This window comes from Sinocyclocheilus anshuiensis, unplaced genomic scaffold (genome assembly GCF_001515605.1).
Source record: "Sinocyclocheilus anshuiensis isolate Anshui unplaced genomic scaffold, SAMN03320099.WGS_v1.1 scaffold598, whole genome shotgun sequence".
Classification (NCBI taxonomy): domain Eukaryota; kingdom Metazoa; phylum Chordata; class Actinopteri; order Cypriniformes; family Cyprinidae; genus Sinocyclocheilus; species Sinocyclocheilus anshuiensis.
In genome coordinates this window covers 664,194-681,433 of record NW_015547660.1, presented here as the reverse complement: position 1 = coordinate 681,433, position 17,240 = coordinate 664,194, and the positions used below count along the sequence as shown (strand labels likewise).

Below are 17,240 nucleotides of genomic sequence, written 5' to 3'. Positions count from 1 at the left end.
AGAATGGAACGCACAGGATTGTGGGATATCAAAGGCAGCAAAGGATACATCTATGCTGCCTTCAAAAATCGTCCTGATAAAGGCATCTCAGGTGACAGGAACTGAAGCAAACACAGAGAAACGTCTGTACCCACGAAATATCCAAATAATAAACACACGATTACGATAGTATATGGTTTGAATGTGATTTTCTTCAGATTTGTGGTATTTTCATAACAATAAAGAATGTGTACATCTGAAATGCTAATTTGTGCAGCAATATAAAAGGCTATAAATAGCATATTTTAACAATTCCACATTCCACATGGGATCGCAAAAGGAAGTTATTACAAACACTCGATGGTGGTTTAAAGTGAGTAAAAGTGTACTATATATCTTATAAATAGTTTTATGAGCTGCAGAACAGGTGCAGCTCTTCTTCATAATGCATTTTGTCATAATAATTCACGTAAGGTCGTAAGAAAATGTTTTGTTGTATTTTTATAGAAAGACTTTTGATAATAGGCCAGTAAATGTATACTGGGATTGAAGCAATGTGGCTTGGTAAACCTTGTAATGCCAGAATAAAGGCTACTAATGGCTGAATAAAACAAAAGAATAATGATAAAGGAATATTGAGGATAATGTCTCATACCTGGCGGAGGTGTGAAAGGTTCGTCAAGGGAGAACAATAGAATCATGAATGGGCCAGTTTGCCGAGTCAGACATGAGGAGACAGCTTACAGGAGAGCTTACAGGTCAAATGAAGCATTAGTAGACTTGTGGCTTTAGCTTCATTGTGTTTCTAAAATAATATCCTACAGCAACATATTTTTTTATACATTTAAAAAAGATGTTTTTAATATTTTTATTTTTGTTTTATTATTAGCCTTCTCTAAAAACACACATGACATGGTCTAAGAAAATGTTTCATAAAATTCAGTTTTAGAGATTATGTTCTGAAATTTCAAATGAAGCATAAGTAGACTTGTGGCTTTAGCTTCATTGTGTTTCTAAAATAATATCCTACAGCAACATATTTTTTTATACATTTAAAAAAGATGTTTTTAATATTTTTATTTTTGTTTTAATGTTTGAGCTTATAAATCTTTATTATCATAACAGCCCGAGTAATTCTGATTCCTGAACAGTAAACTTTGAAGTGTCAGCTTTGTGAACATATGTTGATTATGTATCTAGTAAGAAAGACTCATGAGCAGCAACCTTTTGATTTTGGGTATGTCATTTGTGTCTTCATGCTGAAAATGGGGGGTGACAGCTAAGGGGTTAAATGTGAAATTTTAAAGTAGAGAGACTGAAATAGTATTTCTTGTAAAATTTACTTCAATAATCTTATATAATCAACTTCTAAAAACATTTTACAGTGTGCTTACACTAGCCTTCAAAAGTCTGGAGTCAGTATGTTTTTTTTTTGTTAGTTTTTTTTAAATAATACTTTTATTCAGCAGTGACATTAAAAACATTTATAATTTTATATTGTTATCATTGCCTCAGATAAAAGCGTCAATGAAAATTAATTAAGATAATTTTTCTAAATGTAAAGAAATGTATAAAGGTATGACAGCCTGGTCCATCAATTTTGAGTTGAAATCGAGCGGCAACCTCCCGCTCTCTCTCGTGAAGCCAACACGGAAGTGACTTAAACTGTAATTCATCGACTGGCCGCTAGAGGCTGGCTGCAAAAGGGAGTCAATCCCATAGACTTCCCATGTTAAAATGCCCAACTTTACAGCAGAAAAAAACATGTTTACAGCCTGGTTCAAAAAATGATTTTGGTCTATATAGCTAATTTTGCCCTTCATGACAACTGTGAGGGGGGTGAATTTTTTTATAACTCATCCATTTAAATTATATTAAGCCTTAAAGTTCTGCATAATTAAGGGCGTGGCCACTTGAGTGACAGGTGGATTGCCGCTGCTGTCACCACCGTCGAGCTAGGTGGGCGCGGTGACGCGCTGCCAAGATGGCGACGGCTGGCTCCGCCTACTTTAGGCTTCAAAGCGCTCGTCGGAAGTCTACGGGTTACGTCACGGACACTACGTCCATGTTTTTATACAGTCTTTAGTTGAAATGTGTGATTTTAAACAAGATTTAATTTCTACTCATATTTTTATCCATACTAGTTCATTTTAAATGATTCTGTAATGCAAAAGATTAGGCTAATTTTTTTAAAGTAGAAATATTCAGGTAAAAGCATCTACTAAATGCATTCATGTACTTGTTTTTGTAAAGAAACTCAAAAATATCAGAGTATTTGACACACGATATGTCCATCAATATTTCAGGTTGAAATGCATGTGATTTTAAGTAAAGGTATATTGCAGATTTCATTTGTAATAATGTCATCAATAATCATCAATAATTTCATCAATATCAGTTTATTTTAAATTATTCTTCGGTGTCACAAATGATCCTCTGATTCAAAGAAGATTTATATTTCAAATAAATACTGTTCTTTTTAACTTTCTATTCATCTGTGAATCCTGGAGTAGACTGGAGTAATGATGCTGAAAATTCAGCTTTGATCACAGAAATAAATTACACTTTAACAGATATTCACACAGAAAACATCTGTTTTAAAATGAAATTATATTTCACTGTTTTTACTGTATTTTTGATCAAATAAATGCAGCCTTGGTGAGCAGAAGGACTTTTGAATGGTAGTGGTAGAAGTTAAAAGCTGCATTCTTCTAATGCAGTGAGCCTTTCATATTTGAGTCTCATAGAGTCAGTGGGTTCGTGACAGTCACACACACACACACACACACACACACTCGGTATCAGATGTCCCGGAGGGTGGAGGGGAGATCGGTCAGAGGGCTGCAGCTGATGGGCTGATAAAGGAACTCAATTAACTCCTGACATGCTCTCGTGCTCCTCCCCGTCACGCCGGGCTCATGCAGAAACACTGTTTACTCCACTAACAAACATGTTTAATTTATACTGCATTTGATGTCCAAGCAGTGGACAGTTTTGTTTTGTGTGTACAGAGCTCTATTTCATGGATGCAAATGAAACGGGGTTTGTCCAGGGCTCCGGGCGAGCGGAGCGAGAGCCCACCGAGGGCCACTTGGAAATGTCTGCCCATAAAAAGGCCCCGGGTTAACAGCTACCAAGGGAATACGGGGCTCAGGCTGACCCTGGGGCTGTTCGCTCGCGCGCATGTGTGTGTGTACTCGCTCAGGCCCCTGGGAGCCGTTTTAATCTCGGGCCGCAGCGGAGAGCCGCTCATTCATTAGTGCAGAGATAAACAGAGAGAAGGGAAAAGGTGAAGACGAGCACTTTGTTAAAAAGCGAAGGAGGAATTTGACAAGGATTTATGTGCGACTGATATAAGAAGGTGGAACACAGCCAATGAGAAATGGACAGAGAGAGAGAGAGGAAGAGCGCTTGCTGATCACGATTGTGCCCTTCAAACATCAACAACTGCGCTTCTGTGACGTTCAACATCGTCACTGCAAATTAAGCTGATTTCAATGTAAAAATATCACCAGGGTAAAGTTAACCCTATCTCATCAGTGCTGTCTCTTCTGCAGCTCAACTGTGTTAGTAATGCTGAGATCATGGGTTCCCACAGAAATGTGCAGCTTGGATGAACTGAAGTCACTTCAGATGATCAAATGCATTCAGGGAAATTATTCCAAACGTAAAAAACATAACATGTCCATCAATTTCAGGTTGAAATGTATGTGACTTTAACTGAGTTGTAGATTTAAGTTTACTAATATTTTTGCCTATATTACATCATTTTAAATGGTCTTGTGGTGTGACAAATTAATTTTTAAAAATACTTTTTAATTTTTAAGGGGGGGGGGCTTATAAATATAAGCATTCACAGTTCTGTCTATGGACACTTTTCCTTTTTCTGTATATTTTTATTATTATTGTTATTTATAATTTATTGTCTATTCTCTCATTTTATGTATGTCTGCACTTTGTTTGTATTTTCTGTACCGGAAGCTCCTAACACCAAGACAAATTCCTTGTGTGCCACACTTGGCAATAAAGCTCTTTCTGATTCTGATAATTGACACAGGTTGAAATGTATGTGATTTTAAGTAAAAGCATATTTTTTATTTCATTTTTACTCACCTTTTTGTCTATACTAGCTCACGGATCCTCTGATTAATGATGTTCATCCTTACAAATAATTCCATATCACCTTTTGTTTTTGTATTTTTTTTAATTGACAGCATAAAATTAAAATAACTGATGAAAGTGGTGATGCATCAAGTATTATTTTCTGTTGCAACACAGATTTGTGTAACTCTCTCAAAATATATACATAAAAAAATATATGCATACAATAAATATTCTATACGTATTTATTTATATATGTTTTTATAGACATCAAGCTATTTTTGAGTGGGAGAAAAGCTTAATGTTCATATCGTTTTGAAACATTTATTAATTGATATTATCAAACAATATATTTTATTTACAGTATATTAAATTAGATTATATATTAGGTAATTTATTTATTTGTATTTATCTAAAGCATTTTTATTTTCCTTTATGATTTAATAATTCGCATATCACACATCAAGCTATTTTTGAGTGGGAGAAAAGCTTAATGTTCATATCGTTTTGAAACATTTATTAATTGATATTATCAAACAGTATATTTTATTTACAGTATATTAAATTAGATTATATATTAGGTAATTTATTTATTTGTATTTATCTAAAGCATTTTTATTTTGCTTTATGATTTAATAATTCGCATATCATAAGGTTCACTTCACAAAGTACAAATATTTAATGTCATCTTTCAAGCAACATGACCTCATAAAATCTGCATGCATAATAATTCTGTAAGAATGAGTTTTAAAACATTTACAGAACATCTTTCCATTTATTTTATTTTATTTTTTTGGTGGCAACATAAAATCAATCAAAATTGTGATGCATCAAGTACAGCTGAAACGTTTGGTATTATTTTCTGTTGCAAAAGAGATTTGTGCAGGCTAACTCCCTCAAAATACATAATTATGCATACAAATATGCATAAAATAAATATTCTATATGTATTTATTTATACATTTTTATAAACATTAAGTTATTTTTTTCCTACAACATCAAAATACATAATTTTGGGGTGGGAGAAAAGCTTAAAGTAATTCATGACAACCACCATCCATTTTTTCCTGGCATTATAAAGTGAAAGAGCAACAACTAGTCTGACTCCTCACTGAATGAATGAGACGCCGAGAGTTTGAGCCGTGGAGGGAAAGAAAGAGAAGGAGTGAAGAAAACAACAAGGTGAGAGGAGACAGATGGATATTGGATGACGGTGCCCGGTTACTGCAGGAGGAGAGACCGGCCCGGCCCAATTAAACTCCGGGGCCAAGGTTTAAATTTAGTCCGTCTGCCTCGCATCGCCTCTGTGGTCTTCTTCAGACTATGAGCTCACAGCCAGAAACAGATCGCATCCATCGATCCCCGTCGCGTCCTTCCTGAGCACAGGATATGGAGGAGGAGAAACACGCATGTCACAACTCTAACTAGTGCTCTCCTCCACCACATCTCACTCAACTTGGGCTGGGCGATTTTGCAAAAAATTAAAATCTCGATTTTTCCAGAATGTTTGACCGATTCTCGATTTTTTTTTACGATTTTTAACTAGTCAACTTGAAAATGCAACTACAAAATGATTCAAGTTACTTTTTCTTTATTAACCCTCTAGTTAAAAGAAAATTCTATTCCAAGTGCAGCACACATGAAGTTGTCAACATGATGTAAATGTTAAACAAATCACGTGTTAAATATCTTTGCAGAAAAGATGCAAAAACTATATATATATACGGAGAAAGGAACTCCGTTAATTTGACAGCAAAATACAACAAAGAATATCGTTTACATGTAGCGCATCAATTCTCTCTCTCTCTCTCTCTCTCTGCGTGTGTGTGAAACTAAGCGACGGCGAGTTGTGCACCTTCACACTAGAGTTTACGGTACTTTAAATACAGGTGCGTTGCACATCCATTCAGATGAACTGAAAAACAGCACAGATCGCTTGGCGGAGAGTGAAACTCTGAAGCGCTCAGTCAGAGTGTTCTGTGAGTGAAAATATATCTGAGCTAAACTTAATACTTAGCCTCCAACTCACACACTGGCGAGTAAAATGTGAGAATTTATTAGCCAGTGGCTAATATTAGACATCATTTAGTCGCCCAGAGTAAGATTTAATCGCATATGCGAGTGATTTACTCGCAATGTAGAGGGTTGCTCCCATCTTCTTGCATGTTTTACCTGTTCCACTGCCCGCGTCGCATCTTTGTCAACACAAAAGCGCTGTGTGAATGGCGAATGATCGTTCTTTTCTCTTTACTGTTACCACCGGCATATTGCCAAAGTGTTTTATTCCAACATTTGGTAATATTTCTATTCAAAATCGCGATTCCTCGATTTCTAAAAATAAAATCACGGCAAAACAATAAATTTGAATTAATCGATAAAATCGGGAAAATCGCCCAGCCCTACACTCAACTGCCAGCCATTAGCCTTTAAGCCCTAGCAAACCCATCTCATGCTCAGAAATGACAGCTTGCTCAAATCAAAGTGAAATCAAAGGAAGAACACCAGACTCCAGACTGGCCTCACAATAATTTCATGTAAACGTACACAGTGTTGGACAGTCACTTACTAAAGGTAACAACACTCAACTGCATTGCTTTTCCACTAACAAGACACTTTTCAAACGAGTAAAGTGTGATAAAATGCAACATCTCTGTTTTTTGTCACACTTTATGGATGTAAACTGGTCTTATCTTTCAGCAAACTGCATCATGTCAGCGAATTGGTTTATTTGGACGATCCATTTCAATGAACTGGCTCAAAAATAAAAACAATCTAAATTTAATTTAGTTAAAAGCTGCTGTTCATCTTTATATTCCTGACTTATAAAATAAATGATGGCTATTTATACTTATTTGCCACCTGAGTATGTGTGTGTGTGTGTGTGTGTGTGTGTGTGTGTGTGTACTATATTAAATCAGGAAGTAAAAGGAAATATAATACAAATGCTTATATAATTTAATATAAATAAATAACATAGCACAACATAACAAGAACATAACTAAAAATAAATAGAATTTTTTTTCTTTCCCCAGAATTAATAATTACATTCAGTACATAATATATAATATAAATGAATATAAATAAATAAAATAACAGCATAATAACATGACAATAACATAACAAACTAAAATAAAATAAAATGATAATACAACTAAAAATAAATTAAACATAATTTTTATCTCTCACCTAAATTATGTATTTTGATGTTGTAGGAAAAACAACATCAGGAAAAAAAACAGCCTAATGTTTACAAAAATATCTAAATAAATAAATATAACACATATTTAGTTTCTAATATAAAATATTTCATCTATTTTACCCCATATTTCCCCAAAGTGATGTGTTTTGAGAGTTACACAAACATCTATTCAACAGAAAAGAATAGATATTAAATATTTCTGTGTGTGTGTGTGTGTGTGTATATATATATATATATATATATATATATATATATATATATACATATATATTTATTTATTTAAAAAATATATTGTTGAACAGCTTTAATGTATACTTTCTTGAGTAGTTTGTAGCTTCCCAAGTGATGCGGATTCAAAATAATGTGCACATATACTGTATAATAAAGGAGTGTAAGTCAGGCAGTGTGACGAGTGTGGCAGTGAAAGAGTTAACATGTAAAAGTGTGTGAGCCCAACGGTAAAGCTCCCTCTTGAATTGAACAGTTCATCATGTGAAAAAGTAGTTCATTCCTCGCGTGGAGCACACTTGGGAAGGTTTTTTTTTTAACGTTCCCCTTTTTTTTTCCCTCTTTACACTAGAAATAATGCATATTACTCATTTTTCTGCTAAATAATTAGCTGCCAAATCAAATATGCTCCTAATGTAAGACATTCACGTCATCTGAACAAGACTGTCTTATTCTGTGTGCGTATGGCTTGACACATTTACTTGCACAAACACAAATAATAAATATATAAATATACACATACACATAAATATAAACCATTCACACCGTCTTGTGTAAATTAACCCTGCAATTGCATAATACAGAACCGTCAGATGACATGTGAACCGTAGCGCCGTCCTGCATTATGAGATGCGTGTGCCACTAAATGAGTCCATCAGCGTTACAGTAACGTGTGTGAATTACAGCTGACGCAATGCATCTGAGCTCATCAAACACAGCCTCATGACAGAGAAACAGACACGTGGAAGCAAAAGCAACACACACTTCAGCGGATGCTGAGAGAATCAGATTTAAAGACGATTCTTGACTTTTCTTAAATTTATTTGGGAGAAACCACTCTGAGCTAACAAAATACATAATATTATGATTTTATTAGACATTCTATTGCCGTTTCAGCACTTATTTTACGTGTTTTGTAGTGATGCTAAAGTTATTAAGTGATAAAGTTATATATAGTTTTTTTTTTTCAGGCTAATGTCAGTATTATGTATGTAAGCTCAGAAATGGCTTAAAATGACAATAAAGACCATAGATTCAACGTGTTTAAAGGGGTCATATGACATTGCTAAAAAGAACATTATGTTGTGTATTTAGAATAAAAGTTACTCCTTCTTTCTTTGCGTGAACATTTGGGCGACGTTATGCAAATCTTCCCACATAGTGATGTAGATATGTGGGGGCGTGTTAGAACGAGCCGTTTTAGGTCTTGAATTGAACAGTTCTTCATGTGTACAACTAGTTCATTCCTCGCGTGGAGCACACTTGGGAAGGTTTTTTTTTTAATCGTTCCCCTTTTTTTTCCCTCTTTACACTAGAAATAATGCATATTACTCATTTTTCTGCTAAATAATTAGCTGCCAAATCAAATATGCTCCTAATGTAAGACATTCACGTCATCTGAACAAGACTGTCTTATTCTGTGTGCGTATGGCTTGACACATTTACTTGCACAAACACAAATAATAAATATATAAATATACACATACACATAAATATAAACCATTCACACCGTCTTGTGTAAATTAACCCTGCAATTGCATAATACAGAACCGTCAGATGACATGTGAACCGTAGCGCCGTCCTGCATTATGAGATGCGTGTGCCACTAAATGAGTCCATCAGCGTTACAGTAACGTGTGTGAATTACAGCTGACGCAATGCATCTGAGCTCATCAAACACAGCCTCATGACAGAGAAACAGACACGTGGAAGCAAAAGCAACACACACTTCAGCGGATGCTGAGAGAATCAGATTTAAAGACGATTCTTGACTTTTCTTAAATTTATTTGGGAGAAACCACTCTGAGCTAACAAAATACATAATATTATGATTTTATTAGACATTCTATTGCCGTTTCAGCACTTATTTTACGTGTTTTGTAGTGATGCTAAAGTTATTAAGTGATAAAGTTATATATAGTTTTTTTTTTTCAGGTTAATGTCAGTATTATGTATGTAAGCTCAGAAATGGCTTAAAATGACAATAAAGACCATAGATTCAACACGGTATTTAGAAGAGCCCACGATAACAATATCGCGCATATTCATTACCGTGATATACCGCATTACCGAAAACCGGCACAAGTCTATAACACTCTAAAGAGAAAGGAAAATTGGAAATTGCATCATATGACACCTTTAACTAAGTAAATAATTTTCACTTATATGAACCTATACACTAATGCATAATGTACAAGTAGAGCAACTTTTCTTTTTAACTTGACATGATGACACTTCTATGATCAAACTGAATCAATTGATTTATTTCAACGGACAGTTAAATGAAGTGTTTCTTATTTAACCTTGTTCCAAAAGAGAGTTTAACATGTTTACCAGATAACTAGCTCAAATAACCTTTGTTTGGCCGTGGTCTCACATTTCTGAGGTAGCAGTCTTTGTGTAAATGTCACTAAAACACCAAATCATGTCCTATTTTAATATAGGGAAGTTAATATCAAAGGTTTTAAACTAATAGCTTTTTGTTAAACACTGTCATTATCACACTCCTCTCTGTAAACTAGCACTACTGTACTCTGATGAACTGTCTGTTCACTGCTTTGCATCAAATCCAACAGAATCAGCACCAAAGTCACTGTATGATCTTGCCTTTTGTGTTATTTTATCAAATATTTAACCGTCTAGTTAATTGTAATGACACTAGTCAGTGAGCAATATATGTGTAGTTCTCATATACTGACACCAGATGACAATAATTATTACAGAAAAGACGTCTCTTCAAGCACCACGATGAGCACTACAACTCAGTGGTCAGTGTGGAAAATCACGGACTGCAAATGAGCAGCGCGTGACAAACTCAGGTGACGCACAAATGAACTGGCGCAGGAGGTTTTCCATGTCATCTGACTGCAGCTCACCTTCATGAACGCAGCGGATTTACACTGTAATGTCCTCTGATGATCTGAGAGAGTTCACAGGTCAACCTGAGAGCAACGGACCCTGATTTACATGACGCAGATCTCATCACCTCCACAGCGAATTAAAACACCTTCCCACAGACAGAGACGAGCAGAGTGTGTGTCTGAATACAGAAGCACATGAAACTGTGTGTAGTTAGAATCGCAAAATAAATAAACTTGTCAACCTTTAATCCTTGTTCCGTCGTCTGTCCAGTGAACAGTATTTTGAGACCAGCTGGTAATATTAGACAGATGTCAACATGGAACGGTCGAGTGACACAGTCCTGAATTAAAAACATCTCAGAAGCTCTGATCTAAAACACTTTTGTGTTAACTCTCACTATGTCTGCCTTGTTGAGTGCAGTCAAGCACTGTGCATGTGAATATGCAAACACTGAATATTCTACCTTGAACTGATAAACAACTAACAACACATCAGTATGACACCATTTAAGATAACAAAAATACTAAAGGTGAATTGTGCTTTTCTGCAGCAAAACTGAATTGCACAAACAGCAGAAGGATCTTCCAAACACTCCCCCCCGTCAAACAGTAAGTCCCGCCCCCAAACTCTCATCATTGGTTGAGTCAGAATTTGGCACGTTGGGCTTCTTAAACAAACAGATCAATGTTTGTCACAGTGTTTTACTCTTCAGGAGAAACTATTTGAACATAAACTAGCATTTCAAAGTTTGGGGTCAGTAAGATTAAAAAATGCAAAAACAAAAAAATAAATAAAGGAAATTCATGTTTTTATTCAGCAAGGACACAGTAAATTGACCAAAGTGACAGTAAAGACATTCATAATGCTACAAAAACTTTCCATTTCAAATAAATGCTGTTCTTTTGAACTTTCTATTCATCTGTGAATCCTGACAAATAAAATGTACCACGGTTTCCACAAAAATATTGTGCAGCACAACTGTTTTCAACATTGATAATAATCAGAAATGTTTCTTGAGCAGCAAATCAGCATATTAGAATGATTTCTGAAGATCATGTGACACTGAAGACTGGAGTAATGATGCTGAAAATACAGCTGCGCATCACAGGAATACATTACAGTTTAACAGAGATTCACATAGAAAACAGCTGTTTTACATTGCAAAAATATTTCACAATTTTTACTGTATTTTTGATATAATAAATGCAGCCTTGGTGAGCAGAAGAGGCTTCTTTGAAAAACATTTTAAAATCTTACCAACCCCAAGCTTTTATATAAAATACTTTTGTTTTGTTAATAGATATGCATGCAAATCCAACGCACAGGGACAGAAGATCCAGTCACAAACTACAGAATCCTAAAAGACCGCTGTGCATCTCACACACCTGTGGCGACATCATTTCCTCTCCTAAATCCCACCCATTTCCTGGCGCTTCCGCTCCTGCCCGCAGTGCAGGCAATGACCGTCTCAGCCGTGGCACACTCAGTTTGGCTGTCAGCTGGAATCAGAGCTGCAATGGTGACAGACCGTTTCAATATTGATTTCATAAATAAACAGAGCTAACCATCGATCCTAATGTTATTTTGCATTTCAATTACTGCTCAGAAACATAACCTTCAAACGACTGGCCGCTCAATACCAATACCATTCTCTGATAAACGCCTGCGTGCCGCCCCGCGGACATTCGGCCTCACGTTTTTTCTCCCCTCCTCTCCAAAGTGTAAATTAGCGGACTTAGCATTTTCCCCCCGCAACATTTGATTACCGAGCAAATCAGGACACGGCGCTCGGATCGTTTACTCTCAGTGTGTGGGATTGATGCAAAGAGAGAGCAAGTGCTGCGGACGGGCCACACGTTAGTGACTTAAGATGCATATTTGCATTCAGTTGCATGTGCAGCTTTACGTGCGAGCAGGGTTATTACAGCTAACTAAAACTAAAACAAAACAACAAAAATAAAATTAAAAATAAAATGTAATAAATGATAACTAAAATAGAAAATACATTTAAAAAATCTAAAATAAAATATATTAAAAATATAATTAATCTAAAAATATATATTAAAAAAGCGAACTTATTTTATTTCAGCTAGTTACCAAAGAAAAAAATTCCCATTTTCATTGAGTTGATTCACTAACATAACTAAAATTTAAATTAATTAATTAATTAAAATCAATACAATAGACCAATTAAAAAAAAAATTTTAAACACACAACAACAAAAAAAACTTTAACTAAAGAGATGAAAACTGAAAATATACAAATAAAAACTAATTCAAAATAAATGCTGTGATAACGCTTAAACAGTATATTTCAAAAAGTTCATTTTCTATTTGTAAAAGTTTTAAATGGTCAAATTAATGTTTAAAAGACGGCAACTTTGTAAATATGCTAAAACTGCCATGCTAAAGTTAGTATTTGTTTCAGACGAGCCCTGCTGTCTATAGCATCACTGCTTCCTCTGTGGTCTCCTCTGAGTGAGCGTGTGTGTGTGTGTGTGCGAGACCCCCCTTGCGGCATGCGTTGGAGGGCCATTATCCCCAGCACACTAAAGGAGCTGGGTTTATTTTTAAACCTGCTGTCACGACGCAGCCAGGATGCCAAGGTTAACTCAGTGAGAACTGGGGGACGGATAAGCGACGCCGGGCGGCTCGGTCACTGCCGCAGGGTGTGAGAGCGCTGAAAGTGACCCTACCATCAAGACACGCTGAGACCACAGCGCTTGCACTATAACACAGCCCTTCTGCCTCAATACTCATTCAATTCAGGAATTTACACATGCTTTATTCAGAAATGTGCCATTCTTTTAATGTCTGACAGCTACATTACACACTACACTCTTCAAAATAAAGGTTGCAATAGGGTGTTTTCACAGCGATGCCACAGAAGAACCATTTTGGTTCCTCAAAGAACCTTTAAGCAAACAGTTCTTAATTTTTCCGGTCACACTTTATTTTAAGGTCCAGTTCTCGCTATTACCAAACCATTTACCACAGTAAATTCCTAATTTGAATTCCTAATTAATACTTAAGGTAGTTATTAAGTTTGGGTATTGGGTAAGATTAGGGATGTAGAATATGGACATGCAGAATATGTGATTTACAAGCACTAATAAACAACCAATATGTTACATGCTAATAAGCTAGTTAAAAGTGAGAATTGGTCCCTATACTAAAGTGTTACCATTTTTTTTTCTGATAATCTAAAGAAACTTATAAACAACCTTCAGTGCAACGGATAGCTTCCACGGATGTTAATACTGTCTCCTGAAACACAGTTGTTAATGCAAGCTTATGATGCATAAAATTAGCTGGTTCGAGATAGTTAGAGGTGTTAGAGTGTGAATCAGGATTATATGTGCACACATGACAAATATAGAGCACCAAAGACCCTCAGCAGAGCATGTGTCGATAATAAACACACAACGGAAAGAACGCAGGTGAGTGACGCGCTGCATGTGCATATAAAAACACTGCTCTGCGCTCACCAAAAACAATCCCCCGCTGGTACCCAAAGCCTGTGTGTTTGTTTGAAAAACCATGCGGCGAATCGAGAAGCGTGCTCGTTTTGGCCAAAGGTCAGCTGGCCGGTGAAGGGCTCGCAGAGAGAATCGAAACCCTCTCCAGAGCTCATGAATATGTGGGCTGACCACAGCCATGGATCTGTGTGAGTAATGTTTTCTGAAACCAAATTACTGTAAGCTGATCCCATCTGGATAGTGTCAGAGCCGGCTGCTTTGGTTACCCCGCGATAGCATCTCCTCACAGACAGCAAAAATCTGATTAACCCAACAGCACTGAAACACTTGCTCAAAGACCGCCGAGCTTTTAACTTAAGATGCACTAATGCAATTCCCACAGCTGCTTTTTTCCAAACCTAATGCGATAAAACGGAAGAGGGAAAACGGAAACGCCGGAGATACGCGCTTTATGCGCTGGATCTGCCAACTCGGTAATGAAGTCAAACAATTGTTCAATTTAATTTGTCTGGCCGTGCTTATGGAGGTTTTCTGCATACGAAAGTAATCCAGCTGTCATCCCGACCGAGAGCCTGAAATGAGGCCGCAATGAGCGAGAATACGTCTAGTCAGTGTTCGCTCCGGGTCATATTGAATATCCCAGCTGAGTAAAGAAGACGTCAAAGTTCCGAATGCCTCGGATCTACACATGAATACTGAAGCATGCAGTTTACAAACAAAAGCAGCATCAATCTCACTGCACGTGCCAGTAAACATTAACCGGTGGCGTTTCGCTGTGAATCCAGTGCTGCGGTGCATCTGAGGACAGTGTGTGTGACACACACTCAATTCACACACATGCAACCCCATCAGTAAATGAACAGCCGCAGCCAGCCGCTGACAATACTCTTCATGCTCATTTTAAAATGTAAAACACACATTTTATTGAATTACTTCAACAACACTTGTTGAAATATTTTTGGACTAAAATTAAATTAAGTGGATTTTTTAATAAAACAATGAATTTATAGATGCACAATAAGGCCAGTCAAAAACCTAAAACAGGTTCCTCAATTCCAAACACACACACACACACACACACATAAAACACTCTATTTTAATATTAAATTTGAAATGCATCAGCAGATGTGTGTTAACATTTTTTAATTCATAATAAAAAAGGTTATTTACTATTTTCTATGCAAAGAGATTAAGAGATAGAATTATATCACTACTACACTAAAATAATTTGGTACATTAACAGTAGGTCAAATAAAAGTGTAACATGATGGTGTTTAAGCAACAAACCAGCAGTGATGCTCAAATTTATGAGATGTGTATTTAATGACAGAGAAATAAATCAAGAAAAAATATTTTGTATCTATTAAACATTTTAAAAACTCTTCATAATAATTAAATCACTAAATAAAGTATCACTAAAGAAAAGCTCACTGTAGTTTTACACTATTTCAGATTGTAAATTTTCAGTGGAGCTAGAATAATTTGCACAAAACGAGTTGCTCTTAATAAAACTATGAATTTTAAATATAAATGTTTTAAACGCATTTGAGACGAACTAATTCTAAATAAAGGTTTTCTAATGCAAACGCGACTGTGGAAATGCATGCGTGGAGGTGTCAGGGCAGCTGAGCTCTATTGAACCTTTGTAATCCGTTTTAGTGTAAAACTACAAAGCAGCTTAGAATATGTGTGTTTTTAAGATGACTAAAGTGTGCAGACTGTAATCTAGTCTAATTCACCCAAAACACACACACACAGAGACAGTCTGCATTCGGCCCATGTCAGAGCTGCTGGTGTGACATGTTACTGAGAGTAAATAAAAAAATCCATATCCAAAAATCCAATGGTGGATCAACACACATTACGCTTTTTGGTCAATCTTTTAAAATGTATTTTTTATATATATATATATATAATAATCCAAGCACAACGCAAACATTTACGGGTTGATTTTAAAAGTTGCTGTTTTAAATTAGAACAGAGGTCCGTTCATGTCAATAGATAATTTAAAAACCCTGTGTAAAACAATAATATTCAAATGCAAAATAAAGATGTGCATCAAGATAATTTGGAGAAAAAGTGTTCCATGCAGAATTATAAAAAATCATGAAAGTCAAAGCAGCTTTATTTTGGTGAAAAATAAGAGAACATCTTTGTAAGTTGCATCTTCCTAGTCTTTCTAAAGCGAGCGCATTATTCCTGTGATCTCAGACGGCCCCGGGAAACCTGGACCCCTTCAACCTTTCTTTCACCGCATCCTCTCTCATTCATTTAATAAACAAACATCCGTCCTGTGCCTTTTGTCCCGCCTGAACCCTTCAGACTTGTTTCCAAACACAAGTGGCTCTAGAGGAGCGTCCAAACGCTGGGACGCATGCGTCACGCAACACACTACAACAAAACAAACAACCTACACTGAAGCAGAAGAAAAGAAGCGTCTCTAAACCTCACTCTGCTGACATTAGGAACATAAATTTGAGTGGAAAGTAACACTGTGTCCATGCAGATGAAAGCGCATCCCTATCGCAGCAGCAGTAATTTCAGCCAGTGCAAGAAAACTGTACTATCGACATGCAAAGAAGAAGAAAAACAGACAGACAGACGCTGAAGCGGTATTAGTGCGTGAAAGAGGAAGATGCACCTACTGGTTATGATAGCTGAGAGGATCAGGGATGCAAAGTTCGGAAATGTCCATCAGCCCAGTTTTAGCATTCCCGGGGGGGGGGGGGGGGAAAACAGCAGGGGCCGGGGCTGATGTGCAGTGTGCTGAAATACTCTCACAGACATCGCACACACAAGCAGCCAACCTTTACAACAGACTGAAGCAAATATATATGAAACCACACGGATAAAACACAACTGATTTATCCTATCTGAGGGGGAAACCTTTTATTATCCTAGATTATTCTTTTTTGTTTTGTTTATTTTAGAACAGGGTTGTTATTTACAATGACAGTTTGAAAAATCTGTTGTCATCTACCTATTGTGTTAATTGTAAAATGTTATACAAAAAAACATTTTTTTAAACTACTAATGTGAAATTACAAATGTAAAGTAAAAAATATTTCATACAACACTAAATATATATTAAAGCAACTGTAAAATGTTATTCAAAAGCATTTTTTTTTCTAAAAAGGGGGGGGATTAACATAAAAAAAATGTTTAATAAACTAGTGCTCATCTACTTATTGTGTTAAATGCAAAATGATATTCAAAAGCCTCAGGTGCGCATGTGTGTGTGTGTGTGTGTGTGTGTGAGAGTGGGGGGGAGGGGGCTGGTCGGGGTGAAGCGAAGAGAGAGAGAGAGAGCGCGAGCGAGGAGGCAGGAGAGTGCGCTACGATGAGTGTGTGAGCAGCGGAGAGGCAGAAATGAGTGTTTGCATGCTCAGTGTC

The 17,240-nt window shown here is 36.2% G+C and overlaps 1 protein-coding gene across 1 annotated transcript in view; it reads right to left on the bottom strand.

The window, feature by feature from the left end:
- LOC107702242 (steroid hormone receptor ERR2) overlaps positions 1 to 16,562 on the bottom strand; it is a 73,869-nt gene extending 57,307 nt beyond the window's left edge. Inside the window, exon 1 of the mRNA XM_016504495.1 lies at positions 16,493 to 16,562. Within this exon, the coding sequence (XP_016359981.1) occupies positions 16,493 to 16,542 (50 nt within the window). The 5' untranslated portion in view covers positions 16,543 to 16,562. The remainder of the gene's footprint in view (positions 1 to 16,492) is intronic.
- Positions 16,563 to 17,240: the final 678 nt, after the last annotated feature.